The sequence below is a fragment of the Coregonus lavaretus genome (assembly GCF_964263955.1).
Source record: "Coregonus lavaretus genome assembly, chromosome: 30".
Taxonomy (NCBI): Eukaryota; Metazoa; Chordata; class Actinopteri; order Salmoniformes; family Salmonidae; genus Coregonus; species Coregonus lavaretus.
In genome coordinates this window covers 20,594,517-20,619,448 of record NC_140017.1, presented here as the reverse complement: position 1 = coordinate 20,619,448, position 24,932 = coordinate 20,594,517, and the positions used below count along the sequence as shown (strand labels likewise).

The window sequence follows — 24,932 nt, the reverse complement described above, 5'->3', positions numbered from 1 at the left end:
CTAACTCTAGGTCTGTGTCCCAAATGGCACCATATTCCCTATTTAGATCACTACTTTTGACCCGCATAGGCCCTCTTCAAAAGTAGTGCACTATGTAGGGAATAGGGTGAGTTACATAGGGCTCTGGTCAAAACTGATTTACGTAGGGCTCTGGTCAAAAGTAATGCACTTTGTAAGGGATATGATGCCATTTGGGACATAATTAACCCTGCTGGTCTGTTCTCTGTCCTATAGGCTTCATCTGGACAGAGATCAAACAGATGTGGGATGGAGGATTCCAGGACTATATCCATGACTGGTGGAACCTCATGGACTTTGTTATGAACTCTCTGTACCTGGCTACCATCTCTCTGAAGATTGTTGCCTATGTCAAGGTATGATGGTTGTTGTGTACTAGATAATATGAAATACGCTTGAATAAATCGGCAACGAATTCTTGAAAATTCAACCAGCTGACACTCAGGCTTCATTAAAATGAATAGGAGCAGCTCACGCTCGTCAAAAGTTGTCAGGTGGAGCAGGCCTATTGGACTTACTATGGAATGTCCCCTCTCCGTCTCTCCCTCTCTCCCACAGTAGACTCTGACCTGTCCCCTCTCCGTCTCTCCCTCTCTTCCACAGTAGACTCTGACCTGTCCCCTCTCCGTCTCTTCCATCTCTCCCACAGTAGACTCTGACCTGTCCCCTCTCCGTCTCTCCCTCTCTCCCACAGTAGACTCTGACCTGTCCCCTCTCTCTCCCTCTCTCCCACAGTAGACTCTGACCTGTCCCCTCTCTGTCTCTCCCTCTCTCCCACAGTAGACTCTGACCTGTCCCCTCTCCGTCTCTCCCTCTCTCCCACAGTAGACTCTGACCTGTCTCCTCGCTGTCTCTCCATCTCTCCCACAGTAGACTCTGACCTGTCCCCTCTCCGTCTCTCCCTCTCTCCCACAGTAGACTCTGAGCTGTCCCCTCGCTGTCTCTCCATCTCTCCCACAGTAGACTCTGACCTGTCCCCTCTCCGTCTCTCCCTCTCTCCCACAGTAGACTCTGACCTGTCCCCTCTCCATCTCTCCATCTCTCCCACAGTAGACTCTGACCTGTCCCCTCTCCGTCTCTCCCTTTCTCCCACAGTAGACTCTGACCTGTCCCCTCTCCATCTCTCCATCTCTCCCACAGTAGACTCTGACCTGTCCCCTCTCCGTCTCTCCATCTCTCCCACAGTAGACTCTGACCTGTCCCCTCTCTGTCTCTCCATCTCTCCCACAGTGGACTCTGACCTGTCCCCTCTCTGTCTCTCCATCTCTTCCACAGTAGACTCTGACCTGTCCCCTCTCTGTCTCTCCATCTCTCCCACAGTAGACTCTGACCTGTCCCCTCTCCGTCTCTCCCTCTCTCCCACAGTAGACTCTGACCTGTCCCCTCGCCGTCTCTCCATCTCTCCCACAGTAGACTCTGACCTGTCCCCTCGCTGTCTCTCCATCTCTCCCACAGTAGACTCTGACCTGTCCCCTCTCCGTCTCTCCCTCTCTCCCACAGTAGACTCTGACCTGTCCCCTCTCCGTCTCTCCATCTCTCCCACAGTGGACTCTGACCTGTCCCCTCGCTGTCTCTCCATCTCTCCCACAGTAGACTCTGACCTGTCCCCTCTCCGTCTCTCCCTCTCTCCCACAGTGGACTCTGACCTGTCTCCTCGCTGTCTCTCCATCTCTCCCACAGTAGACTCTGACCTGTCCCCTCTCTGTCTCTCCCTCTCTCCCACAGTAGACTCTGAGCTGTCCCCTCGCTGTCTCTCCATCTCTCCCACAGTAGACTCTGACCTGTCCCCTCTCCGTCTCTCCCTATCTCCCACAGTAGACTCTGACCTGTCCCCTCTCCATCTCTCCATCTCTCCCACAGTAGACTCTGAGCTGTCCCCTCTCCGTCTCTCCCTTTCTCCCACAGTAGACTCTGACCTGTCCCCTCTCCATCTCTCCATCTCTCCCACAGTAGACTCTGACCTGTCCCCTCTCCGTTTCTCCATCTCTCCCACAGTGGACTCAGACCTGTCCCCTCTCCGTCTCGCCCTCTCTCCCACAGTAGAATCTGATCTGTCCCCTCGCTGTCTCTCCATCTCTCCCACAGTGGACTTTGACCTGTCCCCTCTTCATCTCTCCCTCTCTCCCACAGTAGACTCTGACCTGTCCCCTCGCGGTCTCTCCCTCTCTCCCACAGTAGACTCTGACCTGTCCCCTCTCCGTCTCTCCCTCTCTCCCACAGTAGACTCTGACCTGTCCCCTCGCTGTCTCTCCCTCTCTCCCACAGTAGACTCTGACCTGTCCCCTCTCCGTCTCTCCCTCTCTCCCACAGTAGACTCTGACCTGTCCCCTCTCCGTCTCTCCCTCTCTCCCACAGTGGACTCTGACCTGTCCCCTCGCTGTCTCTCCATCTCTCCCACAGTAGACTCTGACCTGTCCCCTCTCCGTCTCTCCCTCTCTCCCACAGTAGACTCTGATCTGTCCCCTCGCTGTCTCTCCATCTCTCCCACAGTAGACTCTGACCTGTCCCCTCTCCGTCTCTCCCTCTCTCCCAGAGTAGACTCTGACCTGTCCCCTCGCTGTCTCTCCCTCTCTCCCACAGTAGACTCTGACCTGTCCCCTCTCTGTCTCTCCATCTCTCCCACAGTAGACTCTGACCTGTCCCCTCTCTGTCTCTCCATCTCTCCCACAGTAGACTCTGACCTGTCCCCTCTCTGTCTCTCATCTCTCCCACAGTAGACTCTGACCTGTCCCCTCTCCGTCTCTCCCTCTCTCCCACAGTAGACTCTGACCTGTCCCCTCTCTGTCTCTCCATCTCTCCCACAGTAGACTCGGACCTGTCCCCTCTCCGTCTCTCCCTCTCTCCCACAGTAGACTCTGACCTGTCTCCTCTCTGTCTCTCCGTCTCTCCGTCTCTCCCTCTCTCCCACAGTAGACTCTGACCAGTCCCCTCTCCGTCTCTCCCTCTCTCCCACAGTAGACTCTGACCTGTCCCCTCGCGGTCTCTCCCTCTCTCCCACAGTAGACTCTGACCTGTCCCCTCTCCGTCTCTCCCTCTCTCCCACAGTAGACTCTGACCTGTCCCCTCGCTGTCTCTCCCTCTCTCCCACAGTAGACTCTGACCTGTCCCCTCTCCGTCTCTCCCTCTCTCCCACAGTAGACTCTGACCTGTCCCCTCTCCGTCTCTCCCTCTCTCCCACAGTGGACTCTGACCTGTCCCCTCGCTGTCTCTCCATCTCTCCCACAGTAGACTCTGACCTGTCCCCTCTCCGTCTCTCCCTCTCTCCCACAGTAGACTCTGATCTGTCCCCTCGCTGTCTCTCCATCTCTCCCACAGTATACTCTGACCTGTCCCCTCTCCGTCTCTCCCTCTCTCCCACAGTAGACTCTGACCTGTCCCCTCTCCGTCTCTCCCTCTCTCCCACAGTAGACTCTGACCTGTCCCCTCTCCGTCTCTCCCTCTCTCCCACAGTAGACTCTGACCTGTCCCCTCTCTCCCACAGTAGACTCTGACCTGTCCCCTCTCTGTCTCTCCATCTCTCCCACAGTAGACTCTGACCTGTCCCCTCTCCGTCTCTCCCTCTCTCCCACAGTAGACTCTGACCTGTCCCCTCTCTGTCTCTCCATCTCTCCCACAGTAGACTCTGACCTGTCCCCTCTCTGTCTCTCCATCTCTCCCACAGTAGACTCTGACCTGTCCCCTCTCCGTCTCTCCCTCTCTCCCACAGTAGACTCTGACCTGTCATCTCGCCATCTCCCCATCTCTCCCACAGTAGACTCTGACCTGTCCCCTCGCTGTCTCTCCATCTCTCCCACAGTAGACTCTGACCTGTCCCCTCTCCGTCTCTCCCTCTCTCCCACAGTAGACTCTGACCTGTCCCCTCGCCGTCTCTCCATCTCTCCCACAGTGGACTCTGACCTGTCCCCTCTCCGTCTCTCCATCTCTCCCACAGTGGACTCTGACCTGTCCCCTCGCTGTCTCTCCATCTCTCTCACAGTAGACTCTGACCTGTCCCCTCTCCGTCTCTCCCTCTCTCCCACAGTGGACTCTGACCTGTCCCCTCGCTGTCTCTCCATCTATCCCACAGTAGACTCTGACCTGTCCCCTCTCCGTCTCTCTCTCTCTCCCACAGTAGACTCTGAGCTGTCCCCTCGCTGTCTCTCCATCTCTCCCACAGTAGACTCTGACCTGTCCCCTCTCCGTCTCTCCCTCTCTCCCACAGTAGACTCTGACCTGTCCCCTCTCCGTCTCTCCATCTCTCCCAAAGTAGACTCTGACCTGTCCCCTCTCCATCTCTCCATCTCTCCCACAGTACACTCTGACCTGTCCCCTCTCCGTCTCTCCATCTCTCCCACAGTGGACTCTGACCTGTCCCCTCTCCGTCTCGCCCTCTCTCCCACAGTCGACTCTGATCTGTCCCTTCGCTGTCTCTCCATCTCTCCCACAGTGGACTCTGACCTGTCCCCTCTACGTCTCTCCCTCTCTCCCACAGTAGACTCTGACCTGTCCCCTCGCGGTCTCTCCCTCTCTCCCACAGTAGACTCTGACCTGTCCCCTCTCTGTCTCTCCTTCTCTCCCACAGTAGACTCTGACCTGTCCCCTCTCCGTCTCTCCATCTCTCCCACAGTGGACTCTGACCTGTCCCCTCGCTGTCTCTCCATCTCTCCCACAGTAGACTGACCTGTCCCCTCTCCGTCTCTCCCTCTCTCCCACAGTGGACTCTGACCTGTCCCCTCGCTGTCTCTCCATCTATCCCACAGTAGACTCTGACCTGTCCCCTCTCCGTCTCTCTCTCTCTCCCACAGTAGACTCTGAGCTGTCCCCTCGCTGTCTCTCCATCTCTCCCACAGTAGACTCTGACCTGTCCCCTCTCCGTCTCTCCCTCTCTCCCACAGTAGACTCTGACCTGTCCCCTCTCCGTCTCTCCATCTCTCCCACAGTAGACTCTGACCTGTCCCCTCTCCATCTCTCCATCTCTCCCACAGTAGACTCTGATCTGTCCCTTCACTGTCTCTCCATCTCTCCCACAGTGGACTCTGACCTGTCCCCTCTCCGTCTCTCCCTCTCTCCCACAGTAGACTCTGACCTGTCCCCTCTCCGTCTCTCCCTCTCTCCCACAGTAGACTCTGACCTGTCCCCTCGCTGTCTCTCCCTCTCTCCCACAGTAGACTTTGACCTGTCCCCTCTCCGTCTCTCCCTCTCTCCCACAGTAGACTCTGATCTGTCCCCTCGCCATCTCTCCATCTCTCCCACAGTAGACTCTGACCTGTCCCCTCTCTGTCTCTCCCGCTCTCCCACAGTAGACTCTGACCTGCCCCCTCGCTGTCTCTCCCTCTCTCCCACAGTAGACTCTGACCTGTCCCCTCTCTGTCTCTCCCTCTCTCCCACAGTACAGCGGCTTCAGGGCCAGGAACGAATGGCAGATGTGGCATCCTACCCTGGTAGCAGAAGCTGTGTTTGCCATCGCTAACATCTTCAGCTCCCTCCGCCTCATCTCTCTGTTTACAGCTAACTCACACCTGGGACCTCTACAGGTCAGGATTATCATACTACGTTTACATGATTTGTAATTTAATACTATGTTTCTGTCATTATGTCCAGGGGCAGTATGTATTAAGGGTCTTAGGGTAGGACTGCTAATTTAGGATCAGTTATTCCTTTTATTTAAAGGAAAAATATTACATGGTCAGGGGAGGACCTGATCCTAGATCAGCAATCCTACTCTGAGAAGATTGATACTTATGACCCATGATCTGTAAAGCTGCAATTTATTGTATGAAAGGTTCTAGTTTATGATGATGATGATGATGAATATGATGATAATCCTCATTATTCCAGATCTCTCTGGGCAGGATGCTGCTGGACATCCTTAAATTCCTGTTTATCTACTGCCTGGTGCTCCTGGCCTTCGCTAACGGGCTCAACCAGCTCTACTTCTACTACGAGACAGACAAGGGCCTGAAGGGATGCAAGGGCATCCGCTGCGAAACACAGAACAACGCTTTTTCAACGTTAGTAAAGACCATGCATTATAATGTGTTCGTTTGTAACATGTTTAAGTTTTGGTAGGGTTAAAAAACTTTGTTAACTTTCCCAGAATTCCCGGAATCATTAGGCAATTAGCAGGAAACCCAGGAATTTCTGGAATTTGGGGAAAGTTACTGGAATTTTGCAACCTTACATTTTTGTCGTTTAGACGGATACGTATGTTTTGCCAATTGCCTGGATTAGGGCAAAAGTAGAATGGCAGCCTTTTATGATATCTTGACTATTCTTGTAGATCCTGCTTACCTTATATATTTAGAAATATAACCCCCTCTCCCTTTTATCTCTCTCTCTCTCGCTCTCTCTTTCATCCCTTTCTCTCTCTCTCTCTCTGTCTCCCTCTCACTCTCTCTCGCTCTTTCATCACTTTCACTCGCTTTCTCTCTCTTTCATCCCTTTCACTCATCTCCCTCTCCCTCTCATCTCTTTCTTTCTCTCTCATCTCTCTATCTTTCTCCTCTAGGTTGTTTGAGACGCTCCAGTCTTTGTTCTGGTCTGTCTTTGGGTTGATCAGTCTGTATGTGACCAACGTGGAGGCAGACCACCAGTTCACAGAGTTTATAGGGGCCACCATGTTTGGAACCTATAATGTCATCTCTCTGGTGGTTCTACTCAACATGCTGATCGCCATGATGAACAACTCCTACCAACACATCGCTGTGAGTCTTACACTATCACTGGAAAGCAAAATCATTTATTCATTCACTTGTTTGTTTGTGAGCCCAACAACCTGTCTGCAGTAATTTATATCACAAAGTTTTGTTCATATCACTTGTTCAGATGCTTAGCATATGTTGTTTATGTTCAGGATCATGCAGACATTGAGTGGAAGTTTGCAAGAACCAAGTTGTGGATGAGTTACTTTGAAGAGGGAGGGACTCTGCCTTCTCCATTCAACATCATCCCTAGCCCCAAGTCAATCTGGTACTTCATCTGCTGGATCAGGAAACACATCTTCAAGATCACCAGGGCCAAGAAAACAGAAACATTTGGAACGATAGGGGTGAGGATTAAGTCTCTAGTCTACATCAACAATACTTTTACTGAACAGTAGGGCTGTAAAATTTAAGTAATTGGTTGGATGATTCCTGGATTTATTGTTTATTCCCCTCTGATTCTGGGAATCTTCCAACTGGGATTTCTGGAAGACCTGGGAATTTTGGGAAAGTTACTGGAATTCTGCAACTCTACTGAACAGTTTACGGTTGAAACTTCTACTTCTTCTCTTCTCCTCTAGCCTCAGAGGGTTGTTCTCAATGAATTATCATGAATGAAATTACCTGTTCTTCCCAGAATGGTTAGACGTGCATCATGAGACATAACTGGACTGAAAGCATCAGCAGTTAGAAGTTAAAGGGATAGTTCGGGATTTTGGCAATGAACCATTTTTCTGTCTCTGCGTCCAGTATGAAGGAAGTAGTTTCGCAAGCCAATGCTAACTAGCATATGCGCTAGCTTAGCGAAAAATACTTGTGTACAGCTAGTTAGCATTGGCTCACAAAACGATCCTTTTAACAGAGAATGGGCAGGTGATGACAGAGCTAGCTGGCCAAGTCTCCACCAAGCAGTAAATCACATTAACTGATTAGTCATGCTGCCTGGTGTGCTTTTGTAGTAAATTAATGTTCCTCTTTTGTAGAGACGGGCTGCTATAAACGTAAGAATAAACCACCAGTATCAGGTATTTATTTATGTGTTTGTTTTTTCACTATAAAATGGATTACTTGTCATTCGTTATGTGTCAGTTTTCAATGTGTTTCATTCCGTAGATGCACATATTTTGAACTCGATTTTTCCCAAATGGCACCCTATTCACAATATAATGCACTACTTTTGACCAGAGCTCTATGGCCCTGGTCAAAAGTAGTGCACTACAGTATATAGGGAATAGGATGCCATTTGGGACGCATCCCTCTACCTGTCCACTCTCAGGATTATGTTTTCCATATTATCTCCAGAAGTTGTTAGTAACCCAGGAGTGGATGTATTTGATATGATTCTATCAACCTGTGGACTGTGTTGTTTTCAGGAGGTTTTGAGGAACCTGGTGAAGAGATATGTAGCAGCCATGATCAGAGATGCCAAGACAGAGGAAGGACTGACTGAGGAGAACTTTAAGGTAAGGTTTGGTTTCCTCTGACATTTCACATTTCTTTACATTTGTTTCTCTATCCAGCACCAGACAGGGACACAGACAAAAAATAAGCATTGTTTCTAACTTCGGCAATTAATGTTGATTAACGTGCACTGTCCACTGGAAATGTCATAAATAGATAAACAAGTTGTATGTGTGTATGTTTCTTTCCCCAGGAGCTGAAGCAGGACATCTCCAGCTTTAGGTATGAGGTCCTGGGGATGATGAAGGGGAAGGTGGGGCCCGGGAGTGGGGGCGTGGCTCTAGCGGGAAGTAAACCCAGTGAAGGGGCAGGGGCCTCCAGTCTGGTCTACCCTGACCACTCCTTCAAATACTCCCCCAAGTTCCCCCCGGCCATGCCTAAGACCAACATGTTTCACGTCACTAAATCCATGCTCCAGCAGAGGGCAGCCCCCTCCTTCACCTCCTCCTCCACATCCCCTTCCACCTCTCAGGGCTTGAACCGACTGGTCAACGGCTCTGTGGTACCCTCTCTGGCCTCCACTGACACCTCCTCCACCGCCATCTCCTCTTCCTCTTCCACTCCCTCCACCAAAGACAGACTGGCCAGGAAAGACTTTCCCAAAGACAGCTGTGACTTTGGGCTCTACTCTGTGTCTGAGGAGATGGGAGAGGCTGACCTGGAGGAGCTGGACTGTATTGGAGAGAGGGAGGAGCAGGGTGGAGCGAGGGAGAGGACATGTACAGAGAAGGAAGAGAATGAAGAGGAGGGGAGAGTGAAGAGAGAGAAGAGTCAATGTTAAAACAGACTGTTGAGGATGAGACTGCTGCGTAGAAGGACTATAGGGTGAATGCTGTTCAAAAGACCACAAACTATTTTAATGTATCATTATGATGCGTCTTAATGGAGGCCTGTGTAGTAGCTTGCCTTGCGTCTACAGAACCAATTCAGCTCTCAGACTAATATATTCTGGTCTATAAGACAGAATGTATAAGCTGGAGAACAGGAGACAAGAAGTCTGTTTCTTGGGCTGTGTCTCAAATAGCACCCTATTCTCTATATAGTGCACTACATTTGACCAGTGGACATAGGGCTCTGGTCAAAAATTGCGCACTGTATAGGGAATAGGGTGTCATATGGAACAAGAAGATAAGACGTCAATCTCCGACCAGGATTTCTGGAAAACCTGGGAATTTGGAGAAGTTACCAGAGTTTTGCAACACTATACGTGATAGAACTGTTAGTATTTTATTAACAGGCCCTGTCTCTGCTGCTTCCCCCAGTCAGCCCCCTGCTATTTGCACAACGATCCCTTGTCATAATGCATAATGGAAAAAGCTAATGCTTCTTACAGGTAGATCTGTACAATGTCACACCTTGGCGAATTATTCAAAACTGGTTTGAATGATGCTGTCTAGTCTATCCTCTCGTGTGAGTCCCAAATAGCACCCTATTTCCTATATCAAATCAAATCAAATCAAATTATATGTGTGAATAGTGCAGAATACAACAGATGTAGACCTTACAATGAAATGCTTACTTACAAGCCCTTAACCAAAAATGCAGTTTTAAGACAAATATGTGTTAAGTAAAAAATTGATAACTAAAAAATAAAAAATAGTAAAATAACAGTAGCGAGTAGCGAGGAGAGTTCCTTGAAAAAGTCTTCATCCCCCTTGGCGTTTTTCCTATTTTGTTGCATTACAACCTGTAATTTAAATTGATTTTTATTTGGATTTCATGTAATGGACATACACAAAATAGTCCAGATTGGTGAAGTGAAATGAAAAAAATTAATAACGGAAAAGTGGTACGTGCATATGTATTCACCCCTCAGGGGACTGAGCACGCACCCCTGAGGGGCCCCTGTGTTGAGGATCAGCGTGGCAGATGTGCTGTTACCTACCCTTACCACCTGGGGGCGGCCCGTCAGGAAGTCCAGGATACAGTTGCAGAGGGAGGTGTTTAGTCCCAGGATCCTTAGCTTAGTGATGAGCTTTGAGGGCACTATGGTGTTGAACGCTAAGCTGTAGTCAATGAATAGCATTCTCACATAGGTGTTCCTTTTGTCCAGGTGGGAAAGGGCAGTGTGGATTTCAATAGAGATTGCATCATCTGTGGATCTGTTGGGGCGGTATGCAAATTGGAGTGGGTCTAGGGTTTCTGGGATAATGGTGTTGATGTGAGCCATGACCAGCCTTTCAAAGCACTTCATGACTACAGACGTGAGTGCTACGGGTCGGTAGTCATTTAGGCAGGTTACCTTAGTGTTCTTGGGCACAGGGACTATGGTGGTCTGCTTGAAACATGTTGGTATTAAAGACAGGTTGAAAATGTCAGTGAAGATACTTGCCAGTTGGTCAGCGCATGCTCGGAGTACAAGTCCTGGTAATCCGTCGGAATGTTGACCTGTTTAAAGGTGTTACTCACATCGGCTATGGAGAGCGTGATCACATAATCGTCCGGAACAGCTGATTCTCTCATGCATGATTCAGTGTTGCTTGCCTCGAGGCGAGCATGGAAGTAATTTAGCTCGTCTGGTAGGCTCGTTTCACTGTTCACAGTTCGCGGCTGTGCTTCCCTTTGTAGTCTGTAATAGTTTGCAAGCCCTGTCACATCCGATGAGCGCCGGAGCCGGTGTAGTATGATTCAATCTTAGTCCTGTACTGACGCTTTGCCTTTGATGGTTTGTCGGAGGGCAGAGCGGGATTTCTTATAAACGTCCGGGTTAGAGTCCCGCTCCTTGAAAGCGGCAGCTCTACCCTTTAGCTCAGTGCGGATGTTGCCTGTAATCCATTGCTTCTGGTTGGGGTATGTAAGTACGGTCACTGTGGGGAGGACATCATCGACGCACTTATTGATGAAGCCAATGACTGATGTGGTGTACACCTCAATACCATCGGAATTATCCCGGAACATATTCCAGTCTGTGCTAGCAAAACAGTCCTGTAGCTTAGCATCTGCGTCATCTGACCACTTCTTTATTGACCTCGAGACTTCCTTAATATTAGATTTCGTGCACCAGCTGTTGTTTACAAATATACACAGACCGCCACCCCTTGTTTTACCGGAGGCAGCTGTTCTATCTTGCCGATGCAGCGTATATCCCACCAGCTGTATGTTATGCATGTCGTCATTCAGCCACGACTCGGTGAAACATAAGATATTACAGTTTTTAATGTCCCGTTGGGAGGATATCCGTGATCGTAGTTCGTCTATTTCTTTTATCCAGTGATTGTACGTTGGCTAATAGGACTGATGGTAGAGGCAGATTACCCACTCGCCGTCGGATCCTTACAAGGCAACCCGACCTACGTCCCCAATATCTCCATCTCTTTCTCATGCGAATGATGGGGATTTGGACCTTGTCGGGTGGAGAAGAAGATCCTTCGAGTCCGACTCGTTAAAGAAAAAATCTTCATCCAGTACGAGGTGAGTAATCGCTGTCCTGATATCCAAAAGCTATTTTCGGTCATAAGAGACTACTATATAGTGCACTACTTTTGACCAGAGCCCTATGGAGCAACACCTTGAGACAAAGTATGCAGGTCTTCGCAGGGCTACTCCTGCCCCCTCCAACCAAGCTTTCATGTGCCCTGTCTGCAACTGCAGCTGTAAATCCAGGATTGGTCTCTGCAACCACCAGAAGTTGGGCCTCTAAAGAGATGCTATACTGTACATGTAGGGGAGAGTGGGGTAAGTTGAGCCACCCTTGTTTCTGGGGAACTATACACAAAAATAATCATTTGACCAAATATTTAGGAAGAGGTCATTTCATGGAGTCTGTGAAGGAAGAAACCCCAAAATAAAAATAATAATAACGGATTTTCACCAAGTCAAATTAATTTATTGTGTTAGAGGTTTCGTGATGCTTGTATCTCAACCAAAGTAGATGATTTTAAGATTGCTCTGTACAGTACATCAGTTGAGGTTAAGTGCATCCTAGTAGCTGTGTGGGCTAATAGTCAAAATGTTTGCCTTGGGGTAAGTTAAGCCAATGATGAGCCATGTTGAGCCAATGGCAAGTTGAGCAAATTGAAATGTTTTCTTCCCAGGCGTAATGCAAGGTATTATCGCTGGGATAGGAGGTAACAACAGGGACTGGCCAATTTTTTTAATGTTTAAAAAAAGTACAGTCTTTGTTAGGTGTTAAAATATGTTTAAAATTATTTAAAGACAAAAAAGCGATTGTAATTGTGTTAAAGATAGACATTGTTTCAAAAAGGTAGTGGTAATATTTCATTCAGTACAGAAATTTGAAGGCGGCTTAACTTACCCTGTCCCACGGTTCAATTTACCCCATACCTGGTGTAAGTTGTGCCAGTCCCTGACAAGCTATGTTTTAAAACTGTAATGTTTACATGAATTCTGATTATTTCCAGGGATACACAACATCCTGAAATAATGTAGATATCTTTGTTAGATATAATACTATATTTACCTTGATGGAGTGATACTGAATGGAAAAAATGGCTCAACTTACCCAACTCTCCCCTACAACTGAATGTTGACCTAGCTTAGCATGTGAAATACAATTCCTTAGCTTTTTGTGAGGAATTCCCCACGTTCTTACTAAATGATGCTATACTCAATACTGACAGTAGCACTGAATACAATCTCAGCTCCTAGCATCCCATTGTTAACCTTAAAGGGGCAATCTGAGATTGGTACATTCATTTGTGCATATTTTGGGGGGATTTTTATCACTCTGTTTATGAATTTGAGAGTGTTTTTTTTCAACAAGTGGTGTTTACCAAAACAAGTGGCGGGGTTACCCCTTTGTTGTTTTTCGAATCCCAGATTTGCCCTTTAAGGTAAGATTCTGGGACTCTCAGCATCCCATTGTTAACCTTATTGACATACAGTGGGGGAAAATAGTATTTAGTCAGCCACCAATTGTGCAAGTTCTCCCACTTAAAAAGATGAGAGAGGCCTGTAATTTTCATCATAGGTACACGTCAACTATGACAGACAAAATGAGAAAAAAAATCCAGAAAATCACATTGTAGGATTTTTAATGAATTTATTTGCAAATTATGGTGGAAAATAAGTATTTGGTCAATAACAAAAGTTTCTCAATACTTTGTTATATACCCTTTGTTGGCAATGACACAGGTCAAACGTTTTCTGTAAGTCTTCACAAGGTTTTCACACACTGTTGCTGGTATTTTGGCCCATTCCTCCATGCAGATCTCCTCTAGAGCAGTGATGTTTTGGGGCTGTCGCTGGGCAACACAGACTTTCAACTCCCTCCAAAGGTTTTCTATGGGGTTGAGATCTGGAGACTGGCTAGGCCACTCCAGGACCTTGAAATGCTTCTTACGAAGCCACTCCTTCGTTGCCCGGGCGGTGTGTTTGGGATCATTGTCATGCTGAAAGACCCAGCCACGTTTCATCTTCAATGCCCTTGCTGATGGAAGGAGGTTTTCACTCAAAATCTCACGATACATGGCCCCATTCATTCTTTCCTTTACACGGATCAGTCGTCCTGGTCCCTTTGCAGAAAAACATCCCCAAAGCATGATGTTTCCACCCCCATGCTTCACAGTAGGTATGGTGTTCTTTGGATGCAACTCAGCATTCTTTGTCCTCCAAACACGACGAGTTGAGTTTTTACCAAAAAGTTATATTTTGGTTTCATCTGACCATATGACATTCTCCCAATCCTCTTCTGGATTATCCAAATGCACTCTAGAAAACTTCAGACGGGCCTGGACATGTACTGGCTTAAGCAGGGGGACACGTCTGGCACTGCAGTATTTGAGTCCCTGGCGGCGTAGTGTTTTACTGATGGTAGGCTTTGTTACTTTGGTCCCAGCTCTCTGCAGGTCATTCACTGGGTCCCCCCGTGTGGTTCTGGGATTTTTGCTCACCGTTCTTGTGATAATTTTGACCCCACGGGGTGAGATCTTGCGTGGAGCCCCAGATCGAGGGAGATTATCAGTGGTCTTGTATGTCTTCCATTTCCTAATAATTGCTCCCACAGTTGATTTCTTCAAACCAAGCTGCTTACCTATTGCAGATTCAGTCTTCCCAGCCTGGTGCAGGTCTACAATTTTGTTTCTGGTGTCCTTTGACAGCTCTTTGGTCTTGGCCATAGTGGAATTTGGAGTGTGACTGTTTGAGGTTGTGGACAGGTGTCTTTTATACTGATAACAAGTTCAAGTGCCATTAATACAGGTAACGAGTGGAGGACAGAGGAGCCTCTTAAAGAAGAAGTTACAGGTCTGTGAGAGCCAGAAATCTTATAATATAATAATAATATAATATGCTTGTTTGTAGGTGACCAAATACTTATTTTCCATCATAATTTGCAAATAAATTCATAAAAAATCCTACAATGTGATTTTCTGGATTTTTTTTTCTCAATTTGTCTGTCATAGTTGACGTGTACCTATGATGAAAATTACAGGCCTCTCTCATCTTTTTAAGTGGGAGAACTTGCACAATTGGTGGCTGACTAAATACTTTTTTTCCCCACTGTAATACTGCATTCACATGTGAAATATTGCATTGTATTCTGTTACTCTGATTATGCAAATTGATTAGATATGTATCATTTCTGAGGGAGTGCTAATGTATTTTTATTGTATTTCATTTTTGGCTATACAACATGAATCAATAAACATAATATGTTTTTAACATAAATGATTTGAAGTCAGTATCACCATCCTTTCAACAGACAGTGAGCATTTCTCACATACATATCACCATATCACAATGTCACTGTTCCTCATACAGCTTTCTGCACTTCCATGGATATTCTCAGCTTCACACCTACAGGCCTGCTGGAGTGTCTCATCTACTCATTAGATCTCTGTCTCCATGGTAACATGAATTTGAAGAATCCTTTTCTATAATGAAGGTAATTCACTGCTACTTCAGACTTGTTAAGGTCACACAGAGGAACCCTCGCTTGGCTGGGATACCTTTTGAAAGTCGTAAACAAAACCTTTTTTTGTACAATTTTTTCCACAATCCTCGTACATATATTTTAAATAGTTTTTATAATAGGACGAATAGGTACAGTTTGGGAGATAGACATAAAGGATTTAAGGGCACAGACAGACGGCTGAGCCGGGGCTCGAGCCCCCGTTGCCCCGTCTCACTATTGGCTCTGGTCAAAAGTAGTGCACTTTATAGGGAATAAGGTACCATTTCAGAGTCAGACATAGCCCATCTTTCCGGCTGCTCCTCTCCCCAGTCACTCAGTGTTCCAGCAGTCTGTAGCCTTTACAGTGAAAAGTCACACTGCATGTGTTAAAAGTGTTAACCAGTCTGGGTGTTAAAACAGTGTCATTATTCTCTCATCTAACAGGGACATGCTGCAACGGGAGATTGCCTGGTTCCTCTGGCTAGTGGAAATACTTAATTATGGATTGTAGAGTGAATTGATTGTAGATTGTCACCATGAATGTGGTGGGACCCTTAGCCTGACTGCCAGTCTGTGGTTCTCTCATGCAAATTATTTTTCACTCATTGTTATGTTTGGCTTGACAATGACAGCGATTGGAGTTGGGAAACCCTGGCTTTGGACTATGGGCTGAAAAGAAATGCATTCTCCAGCATGTGTCATTAGCTGTAAGGGTTAGGGTTCAGGGGACGTGTACTGTGTAGTTTCTGTTGTGTGTACTGTGTACTGTGTAGTTTCTGTTGTGTGTACTGTGTACTGTGTAGTTTCTGTTGTGTGTACTGTGTACTGTGTAGTTTCTGGTGTGTGTACTGTGTACTGTGTCGTTTCTGGTGTGTGTACTGTGTACTGTGCAGTTTATGGTGTGTGTACTGTGTAGTTTCTGGTGTGTGTACTGTGTACTGTGTAGTTTCTGGTGTGTGTACTGTGTACTGTGATGTTTCTGGTGTGTGTGTACTGTGTACTGTGTAGATTATGTTGTGTGTACTGTGTACTGTGTAGTTTCTGGTGTGTGTACTGTGTACTGTGTAGTTTCTGGTGTGCGTACTGTGTACTGTGTAGTTTTCCTGGTGTGTGTACTGTGTACTGTGCAGTTTCTGGTGTGTGTACTGTGTACTGCTCCTATCCTCTCCAACAGTCATAGCCTCCTCTATGTCACACTCCCCTCAGTCCACTAGGTGGGGCTAAACCCAAACTGTTCCTTCTGACAGACCACTTCACTCCTACCTCTGAGTGTGTGAGTTTTGTTTGTGTGGTTTAATAATTGGGAATTGACATACAGATTAGTGACTGGCACTGGAGGACACAGCTCCTGTAGGTCCATCTGGAGTGTGTTTGTGGCTTTCTGAATCTGGAGCCCAGCTTGGTTCTGAATAGAAATGACTTACAGCCTCCAGTGGTGCCTGCCTGTTCACAGTGGTGACTAATACTGCAATATGGTACCATGTCTGTCTGGAACTTGTCTGTCTAGAACAGGAAACCTCTCTGTCTAGCTACTTGTTTTCCGACAGGAACGGTGGATGTATGTTCTGGCTTCTACATTCCAGTGTGCTTTGTACAGGCATGTATTTTCCATAGCATAAAGAAATACCATATGTATGATCTTGTCTTGTGAGTTCTTTGTGATTTTTCCTTAAATTTAAACGTAATCTTAACAGAATCTGAAGTGGGAGCAAATTATCAGTATCAAAATGATTACTAAATAACAATCTCAATGATGACAATATCTTCCATTAATCCTACAACTATTTCCCCGTACAGTAGCATGTCTCACCACACAGTTTTAGTGTAGAGTGAGGAACATGGTCTTGGAGGTGTGCCGGGTGGTCCAGGCGTGGGTCTGGCTTTGGTGTGTTGCATTCCTCCCTCTTTGTTCCTCAACCAGCCATCCTAGTGAGTTTCTCCTACTATATAAGTTCCCTCTCCCCAGCCTGCTCCCATTTCTCTGTGTTTCTGTGTATCTGGAGGAGCTTCCTGGGATATCATCATGAAGATCCTGTTTGCAGCTCTCTTTGCTGTGTTTGTCCTGTCTAACTTTGACATGGCAGACTCCTCTTCTTATGATAAGATAGTCTACCACAGTAAAGTCAGGGCAAGAAAAGAGGGGTACGTTTATTATTTTAAATTATTATTGTTATTATTGTTATTATTATCAGTAGTAGTAATTGTAGTAGTATTATTATTATTGTTATTATAATTATTATAGTTATTGTTATTATTATTATTATTATTATTATTATTATCATCTGAAGGACTTGCTCTGCATTCACTGATTTATGCTGATGCATACACAGTCTCTACAAATGTGTCATGTAAAAGTTGTTTTTAATCCAAACTTTTGCTGAGTTGAAACACCACTCTTTTTCTGCTTTTATGGTAATTTCCGGAAACAAATTCTATCAGAGACTTTAATTCTGAATATGATTATTTCATAATTGCTAAATTGACCATTCTTTAAAGTTCACTAAACTACATTTAAGAGCTAATATAAAGAACTTGCTAAGTCAGATAAATGTTTATGAAAGCAAATATTACCAAATGGACAAAACTGAAATAACAAAAGTGAAATATACTGTGAATGTGAAATAACGATAAGAGATCAAACAGACATGCAGTATTTATTACGTTATACTGCATGCAGAACACTTTAGCTATTCCAACTGTGTTCATTTAACCATCTGTCTCCTCTGTTTCCCTGGCGACTGTTAGACCCAACGTGTGCGCTCTGCAGCAGGTCATGGGGACCAAGAAGAAGTACTTCAGCACGTGTCGTAATTGGTATCAAGGGGCCATCTGTGGAAAGAAAGCGTAAGTGACGTTTAGTTTTTTTGGGGGGGCTCCTCTAGGACACATTCTTTCCTCTGGGTTCAAAGATGAATAATATGACACTGCTAGGTTTAGGGTGAGAGCTTTGATAGGGACCTATGTATAGACCACAGAGGATGTGTCCCAAATGGCACCCTATTCCCTATATATTGCACTACTTTTGACCAGAGTCCATAGGGGGTCATAGGGCTCTGGTCAAAAGTAGTGCACTATACAAGGAATAGGGTGCTATTAGGGACAAAGACATGGACCAAGGAATGATGTAGTCCCATGTGCCACACATAAATGTCCAAATGGACATAGGATGATCCCTAGTGCCATGGAAACTCATATGGCCCACATAACCTCAGAACAGAGCTTAATAATTACAATAATAATAATAACAACAACAATAATAATTACAATAATAATAATAATAATAATTTGGTGGGTGCTTATATTTGTTATTTTTCACACATGTACAAGTGTGAATTAATATGCATGTGTGAATTGGAAATGTGTTTTTTTGCATATCCCAACTCCCCCTGAGACACCCTCAGAGAGTGGGGTCACAACAAAGCCAATAGTAGTACATTATATAGAGAATAGGGTGCCATTTGGGACGCAGATGGAGTTTTAGGGAATATAACAAAGGTCTGTGTTATCTTTGACTCATTTTGCCACTAACATCAGAGGAATGTCTAACGTAGAAGGATGACCTACCATCTAATACCCTCTCATTTTCCTCCATGTTGAGAAACAAAGAGACCTTTAATGGAAATATGCCTGAACTTGAACTTGAGAGAGAGAGTAGTTGAGAAGGATAGGTTTAATTAACATAAAAATGAACAGCACTCAAGATTAATCTAGGAGGATGACGGACCATCAAATACCTTCTCTTCATCCAGTGTATGTTGGGAAACAAAGACTACTTTGAAGGAGAGGAGTTCAGAGGGTTTAGAAATGAAAGTTAAAGGAAAAAGATTTAAGATTATACCTAAGCAAGCCTTCAACTCTTGCATGAAACATCAATGCACAATGCCATGCATTATAAAGGTCCTGGTTACTATGGTTATGATGGTTATTATGGTATGGTGAGTGTGGTCGCATGTAGGGACGCCACAGTGGTGCACCGCTGGATCCTGGCTCTGATAGGGCAGCAGTGTGTCAGCCATATTTATTGGTTGGAGGTTGATACAGTGGAAACTCTCTGAGTACAGACAAAGAGGACAGAGCCCACATAGTACAGAGAGGTTTCCCACATATTGCTGCTCACACAAAACAGACCACATAGTATAACAACCACATGGTACTTCAAAGAACAGAATGGCTCCCATGGTTCCAGCTCTCTTATTGACTTTCTGATCCATGCTGGACTCATGTGCCAGCTATGCTCTTGGATGATGAGTAGTGTTCTATGCTAGCTATGCTCATGGATGCTGAGTAGTGTTCTATGTTTTTGGATGCTGAGTAGTGTTCTATGCTAGCTATGCTCTTGGATGCTGAGTAGTGTTCTATGCTAGCTAGCTATGCTCTTGGATGATGAGTAGTGTTCTATGCTAGCTATGCTCCTGGATGCTGCGTAGTGTTCTATGTTTTTTGATGCTAAGTAGTGTTCTATGCTAGCTATGCTCCTGGATGCTGAGTAGTGTTCTATGCTAGCTATGCTCCTGGATGCTGCGTAGTGTTCTATGTTTTTTTATGCTGAGTAGTGTTCTATGCTAGCTATGCTCCTGGATGCAGAGTAGTGTTCTATGCTCCTGGATCCTGAGTAGTATTCTATGCTCCTGGATGCTAAGTAGTGTTCTATACTCCTGGATGCTGAGTAGTGTTCTATGTTTTTGGATGCTGAGTAGTGTTCTATGTTAGCTCTGCTCCTGGATGCTGAGTAGAGGTCTTTTCTCCTGGATGCTGAGTAGTGTTCTATGCTCCTGGATGCTGAGTAGTGTTCTATTCTCCTGGAAGCTGAGTAGTGTTCTATGCTCTTGAATGCTGAGTAGAGGTCTATTTTATTGGTTGCTAAATAGTGTTCTATGTTTGTGTATGCTGAATAGTGTTCTATGCTCTTGGATGCTGAGAAGTGTTATACGTAGCTATGCTATTGGATGCTGAGTCGCAATAGTGTTCTATGCTAGCTATGTTCTTGGATGCTTAGTAGTGTTCTAGTCCAGTTATGCTCTGCAACGTAGAACACTGATACACAGCTAAGGAATGTGATCTATGTTGATGAGGAATTTGTCTGTCATATTATTCTATGGAATCAATCAAACCACAGTATCCATGCCAAGGCACCACCATCAGGGTGCACAGAACATTGTGTTCTTTAAAAAAAGAGAGGATCAGCTTGAGCAAAGTGATGTGTAGAATCACTGATCTACAAATAGTATTCCCTGCCAAATAATAGGCTTTGTCGAACCCGGGTCCAACGACTGTCAAGCCAACACCTTAACCATTACACCAACAGGTCCAAACCTCTTGGTGTAACAGTTAATGTGTTGGCTTGACATTCACTGGATCAGGATTCGAGTCCCAGTCGGGGCTACCCTCTGAATTTGCTACAACATTCTTCCATGGTTGGTTTCATTGACTGTCCCCTTAAACTGCCCCTAATTGACCCATTTTATGCAACAACTTCCGAGTCTGTTGGAGAGGATCAGCTAGAGCAAAGTGAGGTGCAGAATCACTGATCTACTAATAGCATTCCCTGCCAAATAATAGGCTTTGTGCAATTAAGATTCGTAGAGCTACGTCTCCCTGACTTAGGCGATCCCCCCACCAAACACTCACCACAACCAGACATCGATTGATTGATTGATTGGAGACAGCTTGTTTCAATTAAAGAACATTTCCTAGCATTGTCTACCTGCAGCAACCTAATGGATAATGCTGGATAGAAAACCCCTCACAAAAAACAACCAAAACAACTGACACTGCACAAGGTACGGATTACATAATGATAGGCCACATCATTAGTAATGATGTGTTTATTGGAAACAGCACAGTTTTCTCCATTGACCACATGCCAATACTACAGTAGTATTGGTTTAGCTGGCTGTCATACAGAGATCTCCAGTCTAAAGTAGAGCTGCTGACCAGACAGAGGGAAGTTTCCAACCCCGGGGCCAGGCCAGAGGGAGTCTTGGGTCTCCTGTATGTGCGTGGGAGAGTGGAGATGGTTTTGCTGACTGTGCCTCATCAGGGCATGTGATCTCATGCCTGGCTCATCCCCCCACTCCTCCTCTCCTCTTCTCTGTGTTTCCAGGGGCTAAGTTCAAAAGAAGGCAACTATGGCAGTCAGCCATGAGCCATGAGCCATGAGCCATGAGCCATGAGCCATGAGCCATGAGCCATGAGCCATGAGCCATGAGCCATGAGCCATGAGCCATGAGCCATGACCTCTCCTCTCCTCTCCTCTCCTCTCCTCATTTGTGTCCCTATTGGCACCCTATTCCCTCAAACTCAACTCTGGACCTCGAAGCCAGTTCCACTGCGTTTTTTCATAGTTGCCCTCTAATCAGGGACTGATTTAGACCTTGGACACCAGGTGGATGCAATTAATTATCAGGTAGAACAGAAAACCAGCAGGCTCCGGACCTCATAGGGTCAGAGTTGAATACCTCTGTCCTATATAGTGCAATACTTTTGACCAGAGCCCTATGGGTCCTGGTCAAAGTGGTGCATTATATAGAAAATAGGGTGCCATTTGGGACGTAGCCCCTCTCCTCGTACGGCAGGCCTTGACCTGCTCTGTTTCTGTCTGCTGACTCTTACTGAGGGACGATAGCTTTGTGTGTGCGTGAGAGCATGAGTGCGTGAGTGCGTGTGTGAGTGCTTGCGTGCATGTCTGTCTGAGGGATGAGCCGTGGATGACAGCTCTGAACAACCCACCACACTGTAGTCTCATCGTCTGTCTCTATGAAGGAAACAAGCCACTGTAAACCTCACTCCATCCTGCCCTCGACCCCCTCTCTCTCCACTCAAACTCTGTTGATTTAGACAAGGCTGTCTTGTCCTATTATGGACCCAGCTACCACTGGAACACTGGAGAACATGTGGAAATGTTTTTCTGGTTTGCAGACGTCCCAGTGGGACCACTGATGAAGAAGCACAGCTGGACTAAAGTTCCAAGCCACCAGAATGAGCAACAGACTGAGCAACAAGCAACCATTACTCAAAAACCATTACTCTGGAGAAAAGAAACTAAACTCCCTACCATCATCCAGACATGAATTAGTGAGTTATCTAGGTTCAGCATCATGCAGGGTGAGCTCACTGGGCACAGACATCAATTCAACGTCTAATTTTGTTAAAATAACTTGGAAACAGCGTTGATTCAACCAGTGTTTGCCCAGTGGGAGGGTTCATACAGCATAAAGCTTTCTCCAGAGATCTGACATTTCAGTTTCACAACCATGTAAGGTCTGGTCAACATCAAACTGGACATCTATTTCCTACTATAGCCTACTTCATGTATCATTGTTATTTGTATATTCAGCATTTGCTGGTTTGTTGTACTGTTTAGAATTTCTGCAGACGAAAACAGTGGAATAGCATGCTGTCCAGGGGTGTACTTGTACATCAAGCTGCCTCACGTCTGCCTCTGGCTCAGAAAAGGCTTACTTACATTTTACATTTTAGTCATTTCTTCTTCTTAAACAGTGGAATACACCCTGTGGCATTTACTGGCATATCATAAAGCAAGGTCTGTGAGTTCTCCTCTCTCAACAATACCTCTGGCTCTGCACAAATTGAAGCATCATTGTTCTGCTTTAACGAGTCATGTCATGGTTTATGAGGTGTGGGATTATGAAATGGACTAGCTAGGTGGTTCTAAGCTGCTTCCCAAATGGCACCCTTTTCCCTTTATAGTGCACTACTTTTGATCAGTGCCCATAGGGCTCTGGTCAAAAATAGGGCACAATATATAGAGTAGGGTGAAATTTAGGACTCAGATAGTGTCCTTCTTTAGTTTTTGTCTATTAAAACAAACAGAGCTGGAAGGACTCTGCTTATAATTAATTAAACTCTGATGCCAACTTGGTGCCCATGTGGTACTGTTTAGAGTTTTAATAGCTATAGGGGAGCTGATTACCACTAAAGAGAGAGATGGAGAGTAGTTACGGGGCCTCTGGGGTTTTTCAGAGTGGATAAATCAGACTTTCACTGTACTGTAACTCTCACTCACGCTCAAAGCGTGCACAAACACACACACACACACACACACACACACACACAGACACACACACACACTCTCTCTCACAGACACACACCCATGAACACGCACACACATGCTCAGACATGCTGATCTACAGGGTAAGGCCATTTATATAGCTAACAGCTGCAGGTTGGATTTCCCCATCTTCATATCTTAATAATTCTTTGTAGTAATGTATAGCTACTGTGTCCTGTCCTGTTTCCATTCAATCAGAATAAACAGGACTTCACTTCACATGTTGGTACAAGTCTCAAAACATCTAACAGCTGTCTGAGTGGATGAGATTACTAAACATCAGAATTTGATACAGTCCATGTGCAGTGTCATAAGAATACATGGGATATGTCCCATTTGGCTTCCTATTACCTTTATAGTGCACTACTTTTGAACAGGGCCCATAGGGCTCAGGTCAAAAGTAATGCACTATGAAGGGAATAGGGTGCCTTTTGGGACACAACCCAGGTCTGAAAGCATCAGTTTTGATACAGTTCATGTGTACTACAGAGGTGTCATACAGATACATGATGATGTTAAACAGTTTCCCAGCTAACAATTATAGGGAGAGAAAAGGGTTTTGTAATGTTACCCGTAATGTTCCCATAATGTTTGAGTGTCCAGTTTTCCATTAGTTAGGGGAACGGTCTATCTATGCTAGCAAAAACCTTCTGAGAACATTTTTAGCATGTTTTGGTGTAAAGTGTTAGGAGAGCATTCCCTTAATGTCAAAAAGAAAATACCTATAACGTGGTTACCATGTTCTCAGAATGTACAATGATAATGTTCTAGACACGATTCACAGGATGTTGCAAGAACATTAATATGTCCATTTGTTTTTGTGTTAGGAGAATGTTCCATCAACGTCCCACCAAACATACACAGAACATGGTTGCCATGTTCTCCGAATATAAGATATTAATGTTCTAGACATGTTTCATGGGAAAGTTGCAAGAACATTCACATGTCCAGTTTTCTGTGGGTTAGGAGATTATTCCATCAACGTCCCCCCAAATGTCCCCCCAAACATACCAAGTTTATTTGACTTAATTTTTTACAAATCCATCTGTTTAAGCTATACTCTTAGAAAAAAAGTGCTATCTAGAACCTAAAATGGTTATTTGGCTGTCCCCATAGGAGAACCCTTTGAAGAACCCATTTTGGTTCCAGGCAGAACCCTTTTGGGTTCCATGTTGAACCCTTTCAACAGAGGGTTCTACATGTAACCCAAAACGTTTCTACCTGGAACCAAAAAGGGTTCTCCTATGGGGACATCTGAAGAACCCTTCTGGAACCGTTTTTTTAAGAAGGTAGAGATATCTGTTTTTTTGCATGGGCTGCGTCTCAATCCACCGCATCCACCGATATCTCCCTGGCAGAGCTAGAGCGATGTTTGTCAGACCATACGACATCCCGAAAATAGGTCTTATCACAAAAACGTCTAAAGCGTCCGAACGTTTTGGCCTACCCCTCTGTGGAAAGACTCTCACGATGGTGTTCTCCGTTTTGCTCAACGACAAGCATCAAGGGACTCGTCTGAAATCGGTACAGCCTCTTCTGACAACTTCTGTCTGTAGCGTCCGAACAGTTTGGGCTACACACTAATATGTGTCTCTCACGAACACATACATGTCGATTGTTTTGCTGTAGGATGCCCACAAGCCTCATCTGAAGGTCCCCAGTACCAGTTAATAAAATGAATGGAAATACACTGAACAAAAATATAAACACAACATGTAAAGTGTTGGTCCCGTGTTTCATGAGCTGAAATAAAAGATCCCATTTTATTTCTCTAAAATGTTGTGCACAAATTTGTTTACATCCCTGTTAATTTCTCCTTTGCCAAGATAATCCATCCACCTGACAGGTG

General features: G+C 45.5%; 2 protein-coding genes across 2 annotated transcripts in view; both read left to right on the top strand.

The window, feature by feature from the left end:
• Window positions 1–8,940, top strand: part of LOC311106155 (short transient receptor potential channel 4-like) — a gene marked incomplete at both ends in the record, with an annotated part of 34,057 nt that extends 25,117 nt beyond the window's left edge. The window contains 8 exons of the mRNA XM_084148483.1: window positions 235–374; window positions 5,388–5,531; window positions 5,836–6,008; window positions 6,506–6,701; window positions 6,851–7,045; window positions 7,682–7,723; window positions 8,072–8,161; window positions 8,353–8,940. Of these exons, the coding sequence (XP_084004609.1) occupies window positions 235–374; window positions 5,388–5,531; window positions 5,836–6,008; window positions 6,506–6,701; window positions 6,851–7,045; window positions 7,682–7,723; window positions 8,072–8,161; window positions 8,353–8,940 (1,568 nt within the window). The remainder of the gene's footprint in view (window positions 1–234; window positions 375–5,387; window positions 5,532–5,835; window positions 6,009–6,505; window positions 6,702–6,850; window positions 7,046–7,681; window positions 7,724–8,071; window positions 8,162–8,352) is intronic.
• An 8,073-nt stretch (window positions 8,941–17,013) lies between these two features.
• LOC311105891 (periostin-like) overlaps window positions 17,014–24,932 on the top strand; it is a 32,367-nt gene continuing 24,448 nt past the window's right edge. The window contains exons 1-2 of the mRNA XM_084148116.1: window positions 17,014–17,154; window positions 17,758–17,856. Of these exons, the coding sequence (XP_084004242.1) occupies window positions 17,036–17,154; window positions 17,758–17,856 (218 nt within the window). The 5' untranslated portion in view covers window positions 17,014–17,035. The remainder of the gene's footprint in view (window positions 17,155–17,757; window positions 17,857–24,932) is intronic.